Genomic DNA, 18,441 nt, shown 5'->3' with positions numbered 1-18,441 from the left:
GTGGCCGTGTAATTTCTGAAAGTTCAATAAAAGACAAAAACTAGACTAATTGCCTCGTTCGTTTGTTGATTGTCAAGATATTCATAACAGTCTTCATATAGGATGAATTAATTCGTAAAGTATTTCACAAACTACAGCTCCTAAAGCGGGAGTTATGTAAAGTGAAATTAATTATGCAATAGAAAAAAGAAATTTGCTTAGTCCTCTTTGCATCTTGACACAGTTGACGTAAACCAAACCGAACTGAGCTCTGTATGTACATAAATGACACTCTATCCTTTCCAGTCTGTGTAGGGACTCTGAATAATATTACCTTCCCCACTGGCACTGACCTTTCTCTAAGAACGCCTTGGGGGCCCAGTGGGGGTCTCCATCAGCGTAGGGATCGCTGTAGTGAACGACGGCAGCTTCCTCTTCCTCGTAGTCCACAGGCGGAGGAGGTGGAGGGGGAGCAGGCTCCTCAAACACACCTATGTCCTCTGGGGGAGGTGGAGGAGGCGGAGCTGGACTGTCTGTTACTGGAACACAAGAAAATGTAGAAAACAATTAGTTTTTTGGTTCAATTTGATCTAAATATGCTGAGCAAAAGTCGTCACAAACCTTTCTTTTTAATTTAAGAACGCAGCAAAGAAATGTTGAAATACTCTGACCAGTAGAGGGCAGTGAAGGATCCTGACTAAAAATATGTTTGTCTGGCATCACATCTGTTTTCACATGATGCGTTTTTATAAACAATGTCTTGCTCATGTACTAAAGCAACTCTTTGGTTCCAACCTCCCTTTTCTCATTGGTCGACCAATTGACTCCAGCGATGTTTTAAGTTCACAATTAAACGACCCCTGACAGAAGTTTTATTACCTGCAGTAAAAACTCCGGATTTAGTCAGACTTTAAGTATATTTCTGGCAAAGGTTTCTGTAATAAAACAGTTTTAAGGATGATACGCGGAGCGATAGTAGTGCCTGTTTGAAATGTCCCACCCTTTGAAGATCCCTCTCCAGGGAAGCTCCCTTGTTAAAATACGTGATTCTAACTTACGGCCTGCTATTATCTATTCTTGCAAATACGGTAAGCTTATTTTATTTAATGTATTGTGAGCTTTAGGCACAGAGCAACAAAAAATCGCATCTAATTGCAATGTGTTTAGAAACCATGTACACTTTCATCCCATTGAGCGCTGGTGACCTTACCGTGAACAAAACTGCTTTAATGTCCCAAGTGAGCGAAATATGACAGCCATTTTTTCTTGTCATTTATCCACTCACCTACATGCAATGATACATTTGGCTCTTTAAGACGTTTCTCCTCCACTGATGTCAATGTGGTGGCATGACTTATTTTATCTCGCTGTGATAAACAGTTGTATTATGCCAACAACATGCTGGATAATGTTAAAACAGCAAGGTAAATGCAGGTAGCCATGGCAACCCATGCAGTATCTGCAGTCAAGTTGCGTATTTACAAACAAATAATCCCTCTATGCATCTGCAGGTGTGAACCCAAGTAGGTTTAATATGTCATCCAGCCAATCAGTCCTTGTTGCTGTCAAAGTAATCGACTGTAACCTCATAATCTTCTAATAATTCTAGGATTTGTTTCTTATTTAAAAAAAATAATTCCTAAAATCTTACAACTCACATAATTTTGGCCTAGAAGTTTTAAATAAAGTTTTATACAATATTTTCAAAACACACATTCACACATTCATAGACGTGTAAATATGCGTGATGTGGGACATATTTGGATGGGACAGTTCGGGATAGGATTTCATAAGCTTTGTCTTCTTTCCTCTCCTTTGTCAAACTGGGTGTGGAAATTTTGTTGTCTTATGTTTTTATGTTTGATTGTTATTATAATATATATTTTGTTTTCTTCTTCAGTATTTAATTTTCCTCTGACATTTTACTTGATAAAAATAAAGATTTAATTTAACTTAAAAAAATCTTTGGGGCCACCCCTAAAAGTTGGTGCCCTGGGCTACCGCCCCTGTAAGGCTTTTCCAAATTTCCAGATTAAATGTCTGCAGATGTTTCCTGCACTCTAAGCAGGCAGACACAGACAGGTGGAGAATTCAGGACAAGCCATCACGTCACATTTTCCACCTTTTGGTGGACAGACATTCGAGGATCCGGGCTGATTCATCACCATGGCAACCCCCCAGACATCAGAGAGGGTGCTCCGCCAGCAACCTTGCTCGGCCGCGCGAGTAAAAGCTAGTGTAAGCGTGTGTGTAAGCGTGTGTGTCCTCACAAGCAGCTGGGTGTGATGCTGTACTTACTGCTCTCCTGCATTCTGGCCACGAAGCCGGTCAGCGGGATCTGCGGGGTCAGCTGGACCATGGGGGGAGGAGGCGGAGGATTCACAGACACTGAAGCAGCGACGCCCAGGCGAGAAAGCAGGGGAAGCGACAGAGACACGGAGAGAGACAGGGAACGGAGGTGGACAGGGAGAGTGATGGAGACGTGAAACAGGACATGACAAGAGCGTGAAAGTCAGCGTGGTAAGAAAGACTACCAAAAAAATAAATAAATAAAATAGCCAGAGATGGTAAAAATGTGCAGGACGAAATGCATTTCGGTTTTCCGGTCTAGAGTGGAATTTCTTCTAATCTCAGTTTGAGGACATGCCTCATCAGCATCTGTTTTTTTTATTAAAAAATAAACTGTACACTGCAGAAAGCTTCAGACACAGTAAAAAGAAAGCAAAGAGCTGCGCAGACCCAAACATATGGCAGCGGCGTGAGCTCACCAGCTGATTAATCGTCAGAGTCAAATATTCTGACGATTAATCGGATAAAATAAAACAATTTTCCACCTCCTGCAGATTTTTCATTGCAAATAAACAGATAATTGAATTTCTTCTTTAAATAGCAAACAAACATGTTATTGCCTAAATGCAACAACATATTGATCATTTTGTTTCAAAGAATGCATCGGCATCTAAAAAAAATACTACTAACATCAACATGTGAAAAATCAATCCAGAATACAGCTGAGCTGTTGATTATTTTTGGATTAACAGATTAATAATTGGAGAGCAAAAAGATATTTAAGATAAGATATTTTTGTGCAGAATTTGAATGAGGTGAAAGTAAAACTGGGACACCTGAACATAGTTAGAAAGTTTATATATATATACAGTATCTTAAGTGCAAAATGTAGATATTGTTGCATAGGTCTGGTTGAATTATTGCTCTCGTTGAGTCTGCATTCTGCAGTTAACGATTAATCAATTAATTGACGATCATTTCAATAAAGTATTCATTGTGGTTAATCCGATTAATCGCTTCAGCCCTACTGAAAAGCATTCAGAAAGCCACAGCATTTATAAGTAATCCAAGTCATTTAAAGAATATATATCGTATCATGCCTGTATAAGAAAGCAGTTTAACCCCCACCGTCTCAAAAAATAACAATAAAAAAGAGAGAAAGAGATAAGCAGACAGGCAAACAGCCGTCCCCACTCAAAGATGATGTCACACGCAGACACATGCCAGCTCTGACTCATAAATCACATGTAATGGAAGGGCGTCTGCAGTCTCGCTGCGCTCCAAAGCCTTATTGCTGTCCGTCTGCGGCTCAAACGTGTCAGCTGCTTCCTGTAATCGCCACCGACCGCCGCAGATCCAGGAGTCACTTTGAGTCCGGTTACGCTACACCGGCACAGAGGCTGCCTCATCCTTCTGCGTTTTCTGCCAAGAAAGATGGTCGTCCTCGGAGGCAGGAGCCATTAGAGGAGAATGGGGAGAATAAATCCAACTCCCTGGATAAGAAGGAATGGGTTTCCCCCGTTGTCTGGCGGCCATTTGTGTTTCAGACCCACTTTGCCTAAAGAGTAGTACGTTTCCTCCAGCTGATTTAAAGGTTTGTCACGTAAAGTGGTAAGAAGCAATGATGAAACGAATCAGAACGGAAACCGGATGGTTTCGGCATCCTAGGCCTGAGTTAGCACGACTCATCATCTGCAGCGTCTTGCATAAGTATTATAAAGCCTAGAGAGCTTTGTATTTTTGTATTAGGTTGACGCAGAGTAGCACATATTTATGAGATGGAAGGAAAATGATACACTGCTTAAAAAACATTTTAAATAAAAAAAATTGCACTGTCTTTAATTCAGTCGGTCTGGAACAATACTTAAGAGACCAAGCCTCAGCTAGAAATACAGTCAGAAGGTTTTTTCTTAAGTTTAGGGGGGAAAAACAGCTACAGACATAAAGAACATTTTGGAAAAAAGTCAGATAGTTTTTTGAGATATCTCTCTGCTAATTTTGCACTTGTAAAAGTATAAGTGTAACAACAGATATTTATTGTTTTTAATCTGTTATTCAACTGTCAGATTGGTCCAAGGTGTTATTCTACCCAGGAACCCCTGGTAATTTATAGAACTCCTTTAGAAATGAGGACCTTGTGCTACAACGTTCTGCTACATGTTTAGCATTCAGGTGCTATTATAGGCTTTATTAGCTTTGCTAATAAGCTAACTTTGCTAAGCACAACTTCAACATAACAATAGTCTTTTCCACCGTCCCATTAGATTGTTTTTGAAGAAAAAAGAAAAAATGAAAGCAAAGCCTTGAGACTTTTGTATGTTAAAAACAAAAAGAAAAGAAAAAAAAGATTATTTGCGTTAAAGTATTTAACACATTAAAATCGGTTATTAATTCATTGGAGTTACTTAAAGTCCCGGCCCTAATTATTATTTTTGCATTTATTCCCATTCAATGGCATAAAATCCCAGACAAAAATGTGGCTGTGATGTGACAAACTAAATCTCCTCAACCATTTTCATCCCAGTCAACAACAACGTAAAAAAATCTCTGATTTTACAGTTGAAATGCAAGAAAGAATACCAAAGTGTTTCCCTCCTAAAGTCCTGACCTACCTGCGTTCTGCTGGAACGCCGGGCCCCCGTTGACGTGAGGCTGCTGGGAGGAGACGGAGGGCGCGCGGCGGTAGGTCCCTGTGGCTGACACCATGGAGGCCGAGGAAGTGGTGGAAGAGTTGTGACGGGAGATCTGGCGAGAGATAGTGCCGAACTGGGACATGGGGATGGGACCCAAGCCGGGGCCCTGCGGCACCGACGCTGCGGAGGTCGCCACTGCGGGACGGGAAAAGGGCGGTAACCAGGATTAAAACGGTGAAACGATCGGCTGCTGTATTCCATGTGAATTCTCCATTTGACGGAGGACAAACGAAGTGAGCTGCAGCTGCCGGCACCCACCTTGCCCCATGCTGGGAGGGGACGGAGTGGGAACGGCGAGGGGGACCCCGACCCCGCTGCCGCCGCTGTTCTCCCGGCCGCCGCTGCCCCCGCTGCTGCCGCTGCAGACACAGCAGAAGAAGCTTCAGGAAGGCCCTAATTACACAATCGGATCTGGCAGGCCGTCATTACTCCGGCGTGTGTCATTCTGTCGCAACACTTATTCATTCCATCGCCATAGTAACAGGTTCACATGCGGTATGCAAAAAGTGTTTCACAGTTGCGTTTTGCAGCTCGACAGTGGACCAACAACAGTCTGCCGTTGCATCTGGGTGTGTGTTCGTTTAGCCCACACACCTTTACCGCTCTCAGACCGGCCATATAAAATGTTTTCAGAGCCGCAAATGTCACAAGACGTTGTGAAAAAGGACAACTTATAATTTAGTTTGTCTTTTAATAACCAACATTTTATCCCCCCTTTTTCTTCTTTAAAAGTGAGAAAAACATGACATTTAGCAAAAAGAGGATCTTTTTTCTTTCTGTGGGATGGAAAATGATGTAAATTACACATATATAATTCAAAAACAGATGTAAATACATATAACTGGCATCAAACCTTTTGAAAAACCAGTCCACCTCCTCGCCTGTGATGGTGCTGCATCAAGAACTACTGAAGGAAATGACATAAAAACCCCAGAAGAAGACATAAGTGCAACTTCCATCCATCCATCCATTCATCCACCCTGGTGCTGGTGTTTATCTCCAGCTAACTTTACGGGCGAGAGGCGGGGTCACCCTGGACAGGTCGCCAGTCTGTCGCAACACAGAGACAGACAGGACAAACAACCATGCACACACACACACACACACTCACACCTAGGGAGAATTTAGAGAGACCAATTAACCTGACAGTCATGTTTTTGGACTGTGGGAGGCAACAGTGCTACCAACTGCGCCACTGTGCAGCCTTCCTTCTTCATAAAATGTAAACAAATGGAGTAGTGTTTAACTTTAGTGGTTGTGGGATTTTTTTTTTTTTTTTTGGGGTGAAAAACCACAAGCCATTTTTCCCGCTAATGCTAGGCTCACACGTTTGTTATGGTTGTATTTACCCAAGATGCCCTGTGCTACAGTTTGCCTCCTGCTTTTGGAGCGGTCTCTGGTCAGCTTGGCATTCACATATGCATTCGAACTGCACCAGAGTTCACTTCAACCACACCCAGACAGACATTTTCAGGCAGGCTAGAGTTCGCTTTTTTTGATTTGCATCAGAGTTTGATTGCGCCTTCACACCTCAACAAATGATCCAGACTTTCTAGGCAAACGAACTGGCGTTCGATTAAAGAGGACTGGTATGGTGTGAATGAGTCCTCAGTGTCATTCTCTGTAAGAATTTAATACTAACATTGCAGGGAAAAAAACTAGTAAAAACCTGAATGTCTTAATATATTTATGTTTACGTCTCCAGAGTTGGATGTTGCAGACCCCTGATTTAGACAGAGGGTCTCATGTTTGCTACCTGTGTGTCCTGGGTCTCTGGTTGAGCGAGGCCGTGCGTGCGGGGCTGTGCTGGTTCCCCAGTCGGGCCGGGCTCGTCATGTAGTCGTTAGGCACCACCGGAGGCTTCACGGGCTCCAGGGTTTTGTAGGGGGTGTTACGCCTGGATTCAGACCAGCAAGGCGAAAGAGAGAGAGAGAGAGAGCAGATTTCAACCTCAGTATGTAGAGAAAGAAAAATGTTCACAATCGAAACAAAAGAGGGGTTAAAACCTTCATAAAAAGCTCAAAGAGTAATCAGATTTACTATTAGAAGAGTTATTGGAAAATAATATTTCTACAGGGTGTCTGTGCATCCTTAAAAATCTTTAAAATTCTTAAATTAACGTATCTAAAATTAAGGCCTTAAAATGGCTTAAATTCATGAAAGAAAACATAGGTTTGCCTAAGATACATTAATCACAGGTCTTGCACTAATGGGACTTTTCTTTCAGGCTAACGTCTGAGTCCAGACGCAGACATTATCACTCACTGCACTGTGTCTCAAGGCGGTAGAAGCTGCCAGCTACCAGCTTTTAATGCTTGCTAGCTAGCTGGCTAGCACTTTTTACGTAAGCGTAAATTTATTGCAGTAAATTGACTACGTTCATCTTCACCAACCCACACGATGCTCCACGCAATCTGTGCGAGAAAAAGGTTTGCACTAAGGGGTTAAGAGAGCCGCTGTCAACAGCCACAAAGAGACCCCAAATATTTCAGTTTTGGTCCTCTGGAAAAGTAAGTCTGAGTTGGTGAAACCTGCAGACACTTTGAAGTATTTAGCATTATGCTGTAGCTTCCTACCCGAGCGTTCCCCGGCCAGCCATAGGGGGACTCGGGGGTTTCTGTGAAGGCGGGTTGGTCCTGGACAGGGTTCCTCCTCGTCCTGCTGCATTGTTCCCGTGTTGCTAGAGAAGCAAAGAGGAGTTAAGTCTAGAGCTCATTCATAGCTCTACTGATTTAAATAGGGTTGAAAATTAGTTGTCATGAAAACTCTAATTTCTATTCTATTCAACACAGAGGAGAAGAAAGAGACCAAGTCAACTCTTACCTTGGCTTTAAGCCACTGAGTGCACGCAGGCAGAGAGGAGACAAACAAGTAATTACTAAGCTTGGTTAACAACACTGTTTCTCAGAAAGGAGTGAAAGGAAAAAGAACGGAAATGAAAAACATCCATTCGGTCTCCCTATGTGTTCACGTACTAACCAGACTATGTTGCGTTTCCAACCGTTTTACTCTTTAACCTGTCTTTGCTATCACTATTACTGGTGTATATCAAAAAAAACTTGTAGCAGATAAACAAATGAAGCTTAGCGCAAGTAAAGCCCGGTGTCCTGCCAGGCTTATAATACTCTGGGAAAACACAGCCTGTTTTTTTACTCTTAAAAAATTGGCATATGTTAATTTCGTAGCCCATTTGTTCTCTACATACTGTTTGACTGACGTGGCCTGCTGATGTCTCGAGCGTTGCTATTGACCAAGAACCATGAGAGACTGTGAGGTCATAAATAACAGCAGACAGTCCGGGTTATGGGAAGGCTGTAACCTGTTAGAAAATCTGTCGCTGTGGTAACTCTCAGAAATGTCCACTAAGGTTATTGTGGCGAAGAAGAGAAGAGCTCAGTCAACACGCTACGTGTGAATGTCTCTGAATACCCAGCTCTCTTTTTTGGCTGATGAAGGGGAAATTAAAGAAGAGGTAGAAGGACGACGGTAATGCCTCAGGAGCTCGAGGGAATCCGCCACAACTTAAACAAAACATGTCGAAGGGATGGAGCACTAATAAGCTGCACAGTAGATTTCTGTGTGGCAGCGACGAGTTTCATTGCTTCTGAACTATTTGCAGATGTGTATGGAAGAAAGGGCTTGGTAGGGCCTGGAATGCAATTTGTATTTCTGTCCACATGGATCTATTTAAATGCATATCCACACACACACATAGCTGGAAGGAGGAGAGAGACAGAGAGAGTTTTAAAAGAAGAAGAAGACAAATAGGAAGCTAAAACCGAGAAATAAATCCTAATAAATTCCAAACGTAGTTGAATTAAATGCTTTAAATCTTTGATTTCTTTTTTCTTTTTTTTGAGCTCCAACAACCTCCGGCTCTGCTGATCTGCACTGATTTCTACAGAGATCCATCATCTCTTGTGTCCATGAATGATGCCTGATTTGCATAGCCAGCCATGCCAGATCTGCCTCAGTGTGAGCCAGCTCTCACAGGAGGAGACAGTGGCTTTTGAATTTGAATCAGCGGATGTTTGAAAATCGGCAGACAGCCGCTATCTCAACAGAGACAGACCCAAGGGGGGAGGGAGGAAGGGGAAGAAAAAACGACGCACAGGCCGAATCACACATTACGCACATGACCGGCTACACACACACACACACACACACACACACGAGCACGCACAAAACGCACAGGAGAGAGTGGGGAGAGGAGAGGATGGATCATGGGGAGAAATATAAAAAAACTCCCAAAATGAAACGGAAGAAGGCTGAGAGATTTCTTTTCTTCCACGATTCAACAGTGGATGTGGATGTGTGAATAACACTTGGCAACGATGCCTCCGTCCTTGCTCACACACATACACCCACGCACACCCACCCACACCAAACAACGTTCAGCTTCAGACAGTACTGGACCCCCCCCCCCCCCCAAAAAAAGAGGTTTGGTTAGTGAATCTGTTTTCAGCCACAGTCAGCAACCTGCTCAGCATCGACTGGTAAAGGGCGACACGCAGAGTTCCCACACATTTTAATGTCAGAACTCCAGACTCTTCCAGAATCACATTTCTGGGTTTCTCTGATATTGATTAGACATTTTTAAAGGAGCGGTATTATGTAAAATCCACTCTTTTCCAGCTTTATATCTTGTTATAATGTTATTCTCTCATCGGAAACATATTCAGTGTTGCTTTGATTCTTTCATGTATCTTTGAAAAAAATCTTTTAATCTCCCGTGGCAACCAATCTGGAGTACCTTGACTGATTTATCACCTCAGTGAACCTCTGGTTCTGTCTGCCTTCGTCTGAAGTTTAACTGTTTAACGTCTTCTCTTACTTTGACGCCGTGTCCCACGTCGTCCAGCAGCGTGTAGTCGATGGGTTTCCGGATGTACCGTACGGGCCGCTCCATGTTCGCCGGGGCGATGATCTTGTGGGTGCGAGAGGTGTTCTTGTTTGTGGTCAAGATGCCGATTTCTCGACGCGCCACCTTCTCCTTGTGGATGTCCACCGTCTGAAAAAGAGAGACGGAGGATGAAGGCCCCTTGATGGGACGCAGCACATTTAGCCATCTGACATATTAAACTTTAACACTCTTTCCTTTACAGATGTGCACAAAAGTTAGTTGATATTCTGCTAATGTTGAAAAAACACAATTTAGTAATTGCTGCGTTTCCGTTAAATAAGAAATGCAACTAAAATCACATGTGAACATGCTTGTACGTTTGTTTACATAAGTAAAAAACAAAGCCACACCATTCTCCTTCTACTTCCTGTCGTCTTCTTTGTCATTTTCGCCAGTAGTAATATCACGTGACTCGTGTGATGCAAAAAAGGTGTCTCCGTTGCAGTTTTGCAAAACCCACTAATTTCTACATGTTTGAGAAACAATTTCCAGGCCGGGAATCGAATCTGCGACAGCCACGTCCAGGACTAAGGCCTCCATATGTGGGTTGCGCTTCACCCCTGTGCCACCACTGCACCCCCTCATTGTGCTTATTTTATTTTTTTTAATCCTTTTTTGTTTTTCATTATCCGTCTTATGATGTTTTATAAAGAAATGCTGTATTATATTGCTAAAAACTCATTAAAGCTATTGCATTTTCATTTTAAGGGGTTATATTACAGCTCTTTACACCTCATGTCAAGATCGTTAAAAACAAAACAAAGGAAGTCTTCAGAATTTGTCTTTTTTTAACCACAGTAAAAACAAAAAAAAACTAAAAGCGCAAACAACCAACTAATAAACTGGAGATTCATTTTGTTTTTCCCATGCAATTTTCACAAAGATCCCCTTTGGCCCTTCACACAAGGACTAATTGAAAATACCAATGACCTACTTCTCCTTTAAGGCTTAAGTCATTATCACTCACAGCAGTCTCCTGTATGAACTGGCCCTCAATCTATGAATGATAGATGAAACTGGAACGGATGAGTGATGCTCAGAGGCAGAGGGGCGGGGCTAAGGAGAGCAGGAGGAAAAATGAGTGGAGCTGAAGCAGGCTAATGAACGAACCGCTGGTAAAAACTAAGAGCTCCCCGTTCTCTGGCCTTGATGAAATCTTAAAACTTTTATCAATATCTCGGATGAATTACAATAAATGGCGTACTATCTTTTTTTTAAATAAGACTAAGTCAAGATGTAGAGGTAGGTTATGGAACAACAAAGAGCATCCTTTCTGTTTTAGAAGACTAGGAGGAATAAAAAGGACCTTTTCATTTTCTCTCTCTCTCTTTCTACCTAAAACTGGATGGAAAAGTTATCCAATTTTTGTTCACAGACACTTCATAATTCATTTCATTTGTTGTTTGAGTTGTGTTGTTGATGTGTTTTACGGTTCAGTGTTAAATATATGTTAGAATTTAAATTTTATTGATTTTTGAGAAAAGTGTTCTCGCACTATTATGCCACTACCTTTATATTGCTTAAAAACTGTCTCTAAACAAAATTATTGTTTATCGCAAAAACATTTGGGACAATTTATCATTCAGCAAAATTAGTTATTGTGGCAGGCCTAAATCTGAGCATATGTGCAAAATCATTACATGGAGTTATTAATCCATTGAAATACTGAATGAAGTGACGGATTTAGCTTTTCATACAATTATTCACATAATGACATTTACTGTTGCGTTTATCCAATTGGTAAGGACTGAATGCTTCTTTATTGAGTACAGATATATAAATATTTTTATTAAAAGATAGTTGATATGATTGTAGCAGGTAATAAATGTTTATAAATAACCGTGTACTACCCAGTATGTAGGAATGAGTGGATGTTTTTGCTAGGTGTTGTCAAGTGACTTTGCCTGATCTTGGAGTCTCTGACTGGCTGAATGCGAGTTAAATATAGAGAACCAGCTGAGCCCATTTTTAGGAGAGGAAACCAACGTTGCACACCCAGCTTCGGCTGGGAAGTAAGAGAAAAGAGCCGCCCATTTCCTGCCAGCGACAGGCGAGCTGAGGTGAAGATTAGATAAAGTGAGAAAAACCAAGAAGAACAGAAAGGGATAAGGCAAATAGAGGATTCTGACATTATGTTGCGATTAAAACAAACAAAAAAACAACAACAACAAAAAAACAATGAAGAAGAGGGAAAAAAGTAAAGGAGATTTACATATAGGGTTTAAAACAAATCCAGCACACAGAGCAGACACGTTTCTCAGCAACAACAGCTGCTGTAAACATCCGTTTCGCGTCTTTTGCTCTACTACCACAGCCGTGAACAAACACGGTAATCCTGAAACGCTGCACCGTCATCTCTATTTCAACATTTCCTCGGAGCGCCCATTGCTGAAGGCCTGAACAGGCGCGATGATCTGTGTCAAACTTTCAGACGTAATAACTGGTTACCTAATCGCTGACGGCACAACTCTGTCTGCCCTTCCTGCACTCGCTCCATCTCATTTTCTTTTGTAATCTTTGCCCTCAGAGACGTCCCGGCTGCGCGTTTCAAAGAGCAGATGGTTCAGGGGCGATGATCTCCCGCCTCGGTCTAATAAATCTCCTTTTTGGCAAAACAATTCCACATTGCCACAAAGTAGCCAAATATGCTGAGTTGTGGCTGGACCGGGGAGGATAAAGTCCAAGACAAGATAGACGATTTCAAACGTCATGAATGTAGTATTCAGATTAGGGACGCAACGATACGCCTTTTTCACTCCTGATACCGATATTTGAGGCTTTAGCATCGGCTGATGCCAATCTGGTACAGAAAACGATGCTGAATTAATTTAAAACGTTTCTATTTTGTGAACACAGACGTAAATGTACTGAATTAAGACATCTTTTTGATAACTCTGCACCAGGGCAGCACACTTAATTACACCGATAGCTTCACAAGCTTGGTCAAAAGTTTTAAAACGACACAACTTCAATTTGTTCGGTCAGAACAGCCGACGTAAAATAAATAATAAAGAAACTGAAACTGGCAAAAACAATAGGTTGATTACCTTGGTCAAAAATGTTAAAGAAAATATTGTGCAACAAACCTTCATTCAAATGGTTGAGAAAGTGCAATAAGGAATTATAAATATAATGTAAAATAAATGATGAATTATGACATTGCTCAGAGCACAAAGCATAGAATAGAATGCATCGGGAACATATTCACTGATACCCAATGTTGATTTTTTTTCAAAATATCGATGCCGAAACAGATATTAGTATCCGATCGGTGCTTCTCCTTTTCACACAGGTTTACTTTGGACCCAGGTTTCTCAGCCAACGGTCGACTGGATCGCCTGACATTGACCAAGTGTTTCTGGGGAACAAAATGGAGAAAAATAAATAAAAAAGCAGGCACGGGAAAGTGTTACACAGCCAGAGCGTGTGTGTTTTATCTACCTCTGCATTGAAGGTATTTTTAGCCACAAATATCCAACCTAAACAGTGATTCACATCTCAGCTTTAGATGGCGTGTTGATGTCGAAGCGCTCCTTGTGTTAATCCGTCACAGCCTCCTCTGTTGTGAGCTTTTTAAACGAGGCTTGGACTTGGCAAGCCACGTTTGGCTTCCTTCTCGCTTTAATCTCATTTCAACCGTTTCAGCTGAACTAAGCTGGAAGTTCAAACTTAATTCCTTAGACACAAAAAACACTTGAACGCTGAACGAAAGCCAGAAATGCCTATTTTAGATGCGCGAACGAGGGAGGGGGGGACATTCATAATTATTCCTACCCATCGGGGCGTTTCCAGTTTTCTCATGCAACAACCGCGATCTTCAGTTGGGAGTTTATTGGGAATTTATGTGATGGACCAACACAATGTAGTAAATAATTGGTAAGTGAAAGGAAAATATGTAGTTTAAAAATGTATTGTGCAAATGAAAAGAAACTGAACTGCATTTTGGGTGTATGACCTCAAGCTCATTAATCTGTGAGCACCTCAGATTCTCAATTGGATTTAGGTCTATACTTTGACTGGGACATTGTAACGCCTAAATATGTTTTGACTACTGCAGTCCTTGTTGGATCAGGGTCAGTAGCTGTGCTTCCAGTACAAATGTGCGCAAAACTTTGTCGGTATTCCACTAGTGTTGAAAAAGCTCAATTTTGCAATTGCAGTGTTTCTATTAAATAAGAAACACAATTGAAATCCCACGTTAACAAGCTTGTTAACACTACAAGTGCCTACAATTCTGCTGTATACAAACTGGTGTGATGTGAAAAAAAGTGTCTCCATTCTTCGATACGGCTGAAAAATCGCCCCATCCTAGCACAGAAATGTTTTTATCAAAGTTGGTTTATTTACTTACATCAAATTTATTCCCATAATTCCAATTTGCACAATGTTATGGTCAATGGAAACTTAGCTTCTGTCATGCAAAGTTTTCTTCAAGAATTGACCTGTAATTATTAGGGTTGCAACTGCACCGATTACAGTTGTTTCTAATTTTGGCTGTTACCAAGTTTTTTTCGTCTGAAAAGTCAGTAAGTAAAGCTTTATTTGTAAAGCCCCTTTAAAGATAGAAATCACAAAGTGCCTCAACAAACAAAACAAATACACAAAACAAATTTACGCAAAAGCAGATTTAAAAAGATACGTTTTTAGCTGTTATTTCAAGGAAGCCATTGAGTCCGCATCCAGCAGCAGCTTTTGAATCTCCGGGCTTGGATTCATGGGCGGTAGCCCAGGGCGGCATCAGTAAGGAGTGAGGCTCCCATGAATAGAAAATAAAATTTATCTTATTTACCGGTTTTCCCCTGAACAAATTTACTACAACTTGTATGCATGAGTAGTGAACTGAGTTTGCATTAATTGCTGACAACTACTGGGAGTGTCATAAAGCGGTGTGTTGAGAGTGGTGAGGCAGACGCTGTAGACCCAGGATGTGGTAAATTAATGGCTTTAATGATGAATATGTCTGAATATTCAAACCAGTCCAAAACCCTGTCAGCACAGCAGAGCGGGAAAACAAAGCTCAGCACTGGTAGCACAGGTACACGAATGGACATGAAGGAAAAAACAAACGACTGACTGTTGGTAGACGAGGACCCGACAAAGAACAGACACACAGGTGACACTAAATACACTGGGGGTAATCAGGGAACAAGAAACACCTGGGAACTAATCAAGGGGAGGACAGGACAAGGAAAACTCTAAATAAATACACAGACAACACAGAACATGACAGGGAGACTACATTACCTACTTTCTGCTACAAAATAATAATAATAATAATCTGATTATTGCTTGCAGTTTCAATGGTTGGAGTGTGCGCACAGAAGGAGGAGCTTGCCCAGGGCACCGTTCTTGGGCAAGCCTAACTGCGTGCATATTTTTATTTCAAGCTTATTAAGCAGAGTGATTAATTTTGATAAAAAAAAAAAATTGTCGATTGGCAGAAGTAAAAAAAAAAGCTACATTTTTAAGAGTTATTACCACACTGATTATGTGAAATTGTCCAAGTTACACTCCTCAGACCGTACTGACAGAGAATTCTGCACTTGATGGCAGAGTTACACTGCGGTTAGCACTGAGGGCTATAAAATGTGAAGCAGCGATGTCAAGTGGGAAACAAGATTGGGCGCTAAGCCTCTTTAAGGGGTCGATAAAGGCGGCGCATTGTTCTTGGTCGGACCGCACCTAACGCCGCTCCATCCGGCCGCGGGAGGTGAAAATGCAGAAACAGAGAGAGAGAGAGTGCTGCTGTCAGGATGTTTTCTTCATTCCTGACGGGCTTAATGAAGCATGGAGGCAGGGCACGGGACGTTCACTGACTGACAGAGAGCAGACAGAGGAGGTGTGGCATGCCCTCCATCATATCTGTCTCCAGGAGTTTATTACTTCCTCTAATGTTATCACACCGGAGAACATCAGTGGAATGCATGTCTTTGTACTTAACTGGAATGAATTTCTAAATTAAAATCATGCGTAATACAACACCATAACACAACAATAACAGTTTTTATTGTGAAAGACCGAGCCTGCAGAATGTTTCATATCAGCCAATATTGATCATTATTAATCAGTTTTTTGTTTTAAATATATGAAATGATGGCATGGCCTTTCCTCTCCTATCCACAGTTTTCACTCCAGATCGTCGTTTTTTATTTTTAGGCAGTTTTGAGACGGGCAAAATCTTCAACCGCTGTTATGCAAGTTACTCAGCAAGTTGTTGCTATGTAACTAGGGGTCTACCGATTTACCGGCACTTAATTTTGGGACATCGGTGATCGGCCGATAATTACATACAAAGTCGATCTTTTCACACAATCTTATTTACCTCGAAAATGTTTAAAAATCAGCAACCGTCTTCTTCTGCTTTGCCGTAACAGAGTTCCCACTGATAGACCGGCTCACCAGGTCATATCTACACGTTTGCAGCGAACACCAGTCACCCCAGTGTTGACAACTCTGTGACTTTCTTGCTATATTTACCGACATTTCAGACAAAAATAATTGGTATTGGCCAAAATGGGAATCAGCAGATCAGACTTTTTAAATGTCGGCGTTCGGTCAGAAAACTGCAACCGGTGCACCCTCATAGGTAACCACCGAGTGAAGGTAAATAGGTAAATCTCCCAGAATGCTGTGCGGTTCTGAAATGCTTATATCATGATACGTTTTTCAGCCACATCAACCAACCCAAAATTTTGGTACACGGTGGAGTGTTTCCTCTGGGTTTATTTTTAAAACCTTGGTGATAGGCTGTCAAGGTGCGCGTGTGCGATATGACACTGATGATCAAATAAATCAGAAACGTATCTGAAACATTAGGCATCAAGGCCAAACTATATAATTTAACTACCGTCGTTCAAATACAACATATGATGGCGTTGGGATTGTTTTCACAGTTTAACTAAAAATGTAATCCACTTAACCTTGCTTAGATACTTTCCTTGCATCTTTTCACTGCCTCTATTTTTGACTATCGTCTCTAGTTTTACTTCCCTCCTGAAAGAGGCGCAGCGCACAGCAGCCAGCTTCACATCCAGGCAGGCGAAAATGTTAATGTTGTGTGATGTCTCAATTCAAAATGTCAAACTCTGATTATCAATAGTGTAAGTGTGCAAATATATATGCATGTTATATGCTTTACTTGTGCTTTTATTTTGAACTACACGAAGAGGAAACCCTGCAGCGTGTGAAACGGTTCGTGTCGAAATCATCTGAGGCAACTCAGGCGCAACTAAAGCCTCCCGAGCGTCGATCTGGCCTTTGTACCTGGGAGATGTGGTTGATGGAGGACTCCATGCGTCGCAGCTGCGAGGCCTGAATGTCCAGCAGCTGCAGCACATTATTAGCTAAGGCATTGATCTGGTAGGCAACGCTGGCCAGAGACTGCGTGGTGTAGGCTTTGGTCTCCTCCAGGGCTTTCTTTTTGTCTTGAGCCTGACAGGGAGAGGAAGAGAAAGCAGAAGTTAGAAAAAAAAATGTAAAAAAAGTAGTGAAAGGAGGTGTGGTAGGAGGAAACGCTGTACTCTAATTTTCACTCTGTCAGGTTTTTTTTAAGCTGAGAGTGTGGAGAGCGGGTATCTGACAGGACCATTCAGTCTCGGCTGTTCTCAAACTGCAAAGCCCCCCTTTAAGCTCCGAGGAGAAGCGAGGGCAAGTGTGCGAGACTCTAGAGGAAGATAACCCAAGCCAGGAAATTTTACCACACAACTCCAGAGTAAGCCAGGTTGGCAGTGTGGGAACAGGTGCATGGTGGGAATTAAGCCCAGAATGAAGGAATGCCAGGACATTCCTATTTCTTTTTAACTTTTTTTTTTTAACAGGATCCCAAATCTCTGCCCGGCTGCACAAACCATCTGTTTCTGGATGCCTCTGCATAGCACTGAGATTGAGTGGACATATTTACAGTTTGGAAACCAAACTGGGATAATGCAGCCACACACAGAGAGGCTCTCTAACAGGGGAAATGCCAAGTCCGGTTACGAAGCAGGACTACAATTATTCCACAGATGTATTCAATTGGAAAAAAAATAAAAATAAAAAAAATCTAATTTTGCACATCAAAATGCAGTTTGTCACAGTGGAATTTGTAGCTTTATTAAATCCTAAAAGTAAATAAAATTTTTAAAAAAAACTCTAGGGGAAGAAAAATTCCATAAATATGCAAATTAGCCCACCCACTCATTAGTTGTGTTTTTGAATTCCAGGATTATCTGAAAGTTAATATGATCAATGCAGTCTTCGACGTCTGAACTACACACTCCGCTAAGCCCAAAAGGACTTACTTCAGCTTTGAAACAATCTTTTCGTTTTATCACCATTTCTCTTCTGATTCCAAAACTATTAACATTTTTGGAATGACTTATATCTGTGAAGAAAAATATACATTAGGGTGATGATAAGGAGGCCTTCTTTGAAGCAGCACATTTAAGTAGTCAACTTAGATGTGAGAAAGGCTGTGTTTATTGCCCAATCTGATGCGATGTGATTTTATTGTTTGGTTTATGTAAGAATATTGAAGATCTGTTGCATGACACAGGGCTTTTCTAATTCCCCAACAGCGATTTGAATGCCACGCTATCC

The 18,441-nt window shown here is 41.6% G+C and overlaps 1 protein-coding gene across 5 annotated transcripts in view; it reads right to left on the bottom strand.

Moving 5' to 3' along the window:
- The window catches only part of LOC114147232 (abl interactor 1-like), a 29,395-nt gene that overhangs the window by 3,650 nt on the left and 7,304 nt on the right, over positions 1-18,441 (bottom strand). The window contains exons 2-10 of one of the 5 annotated variants that reach the window (XM_028021846.1): positions 17,128-17,295; positions 9,796-9,972; positions 7,785-7,799; positions 7,538-7,641; positions 6,718-6,858; positions 5,216-5,320; positions 3,910-3,938; positions 2,278-2,412; positions 333-518 (exon numbers count right to left, since the gene is read on the bottom strand). In XM_028021846.1, coding sequence (XP_027877647.1) covers positions 333-518; positions 2,278-2,412; positions 3,910-3,938; positions 5,216-5,320; positions 6,718-6,858; positions 7,538-7,641; positions 7,785-7,799; positions 9,796-9,972; positions 17,128-17,295 — 1,060 coding nt within the window. Of the gene's footprint in view, positions 1-332; positions 519-2,277; positions 2,413-3,909; positions 3,939-4,880; positions 5,097-5,215; positions 5,321-6,717; positions 6,859-7,537; positions 7,642-7,784; positions 7,800-9,795; positions 9,973-17,127; positions 17,296-18,441 lie in introns of all 5 variants that reach the window. The other 4 variants (XM_028021842.1, XM_028021844.1, XM_028021843.1 and 1 more) reach the window with 4 other exon arrangements.

The sequence above is a fragment of the Xiphophorus couchianus genome, chromosome 6 (genome assembly GCF_001444195.1).
Source record: "Xiphophorus couchianus chromosome 6, X_couchianus-1.0, whole genome shotgun sequence".
Taxonomy (NCBI): Eukaryota; Metazoa; Chordata; class Actinopteri; order Cyprinodontiformes; family Poeciliidae; genus Xiphophorus; species Xiphophorus couchianus.
The sequence above is the reverse complement of the archived record's forward strand: the minus strand, read 5'-3'. Positions and strand labels throughout refer to the sequence as shown.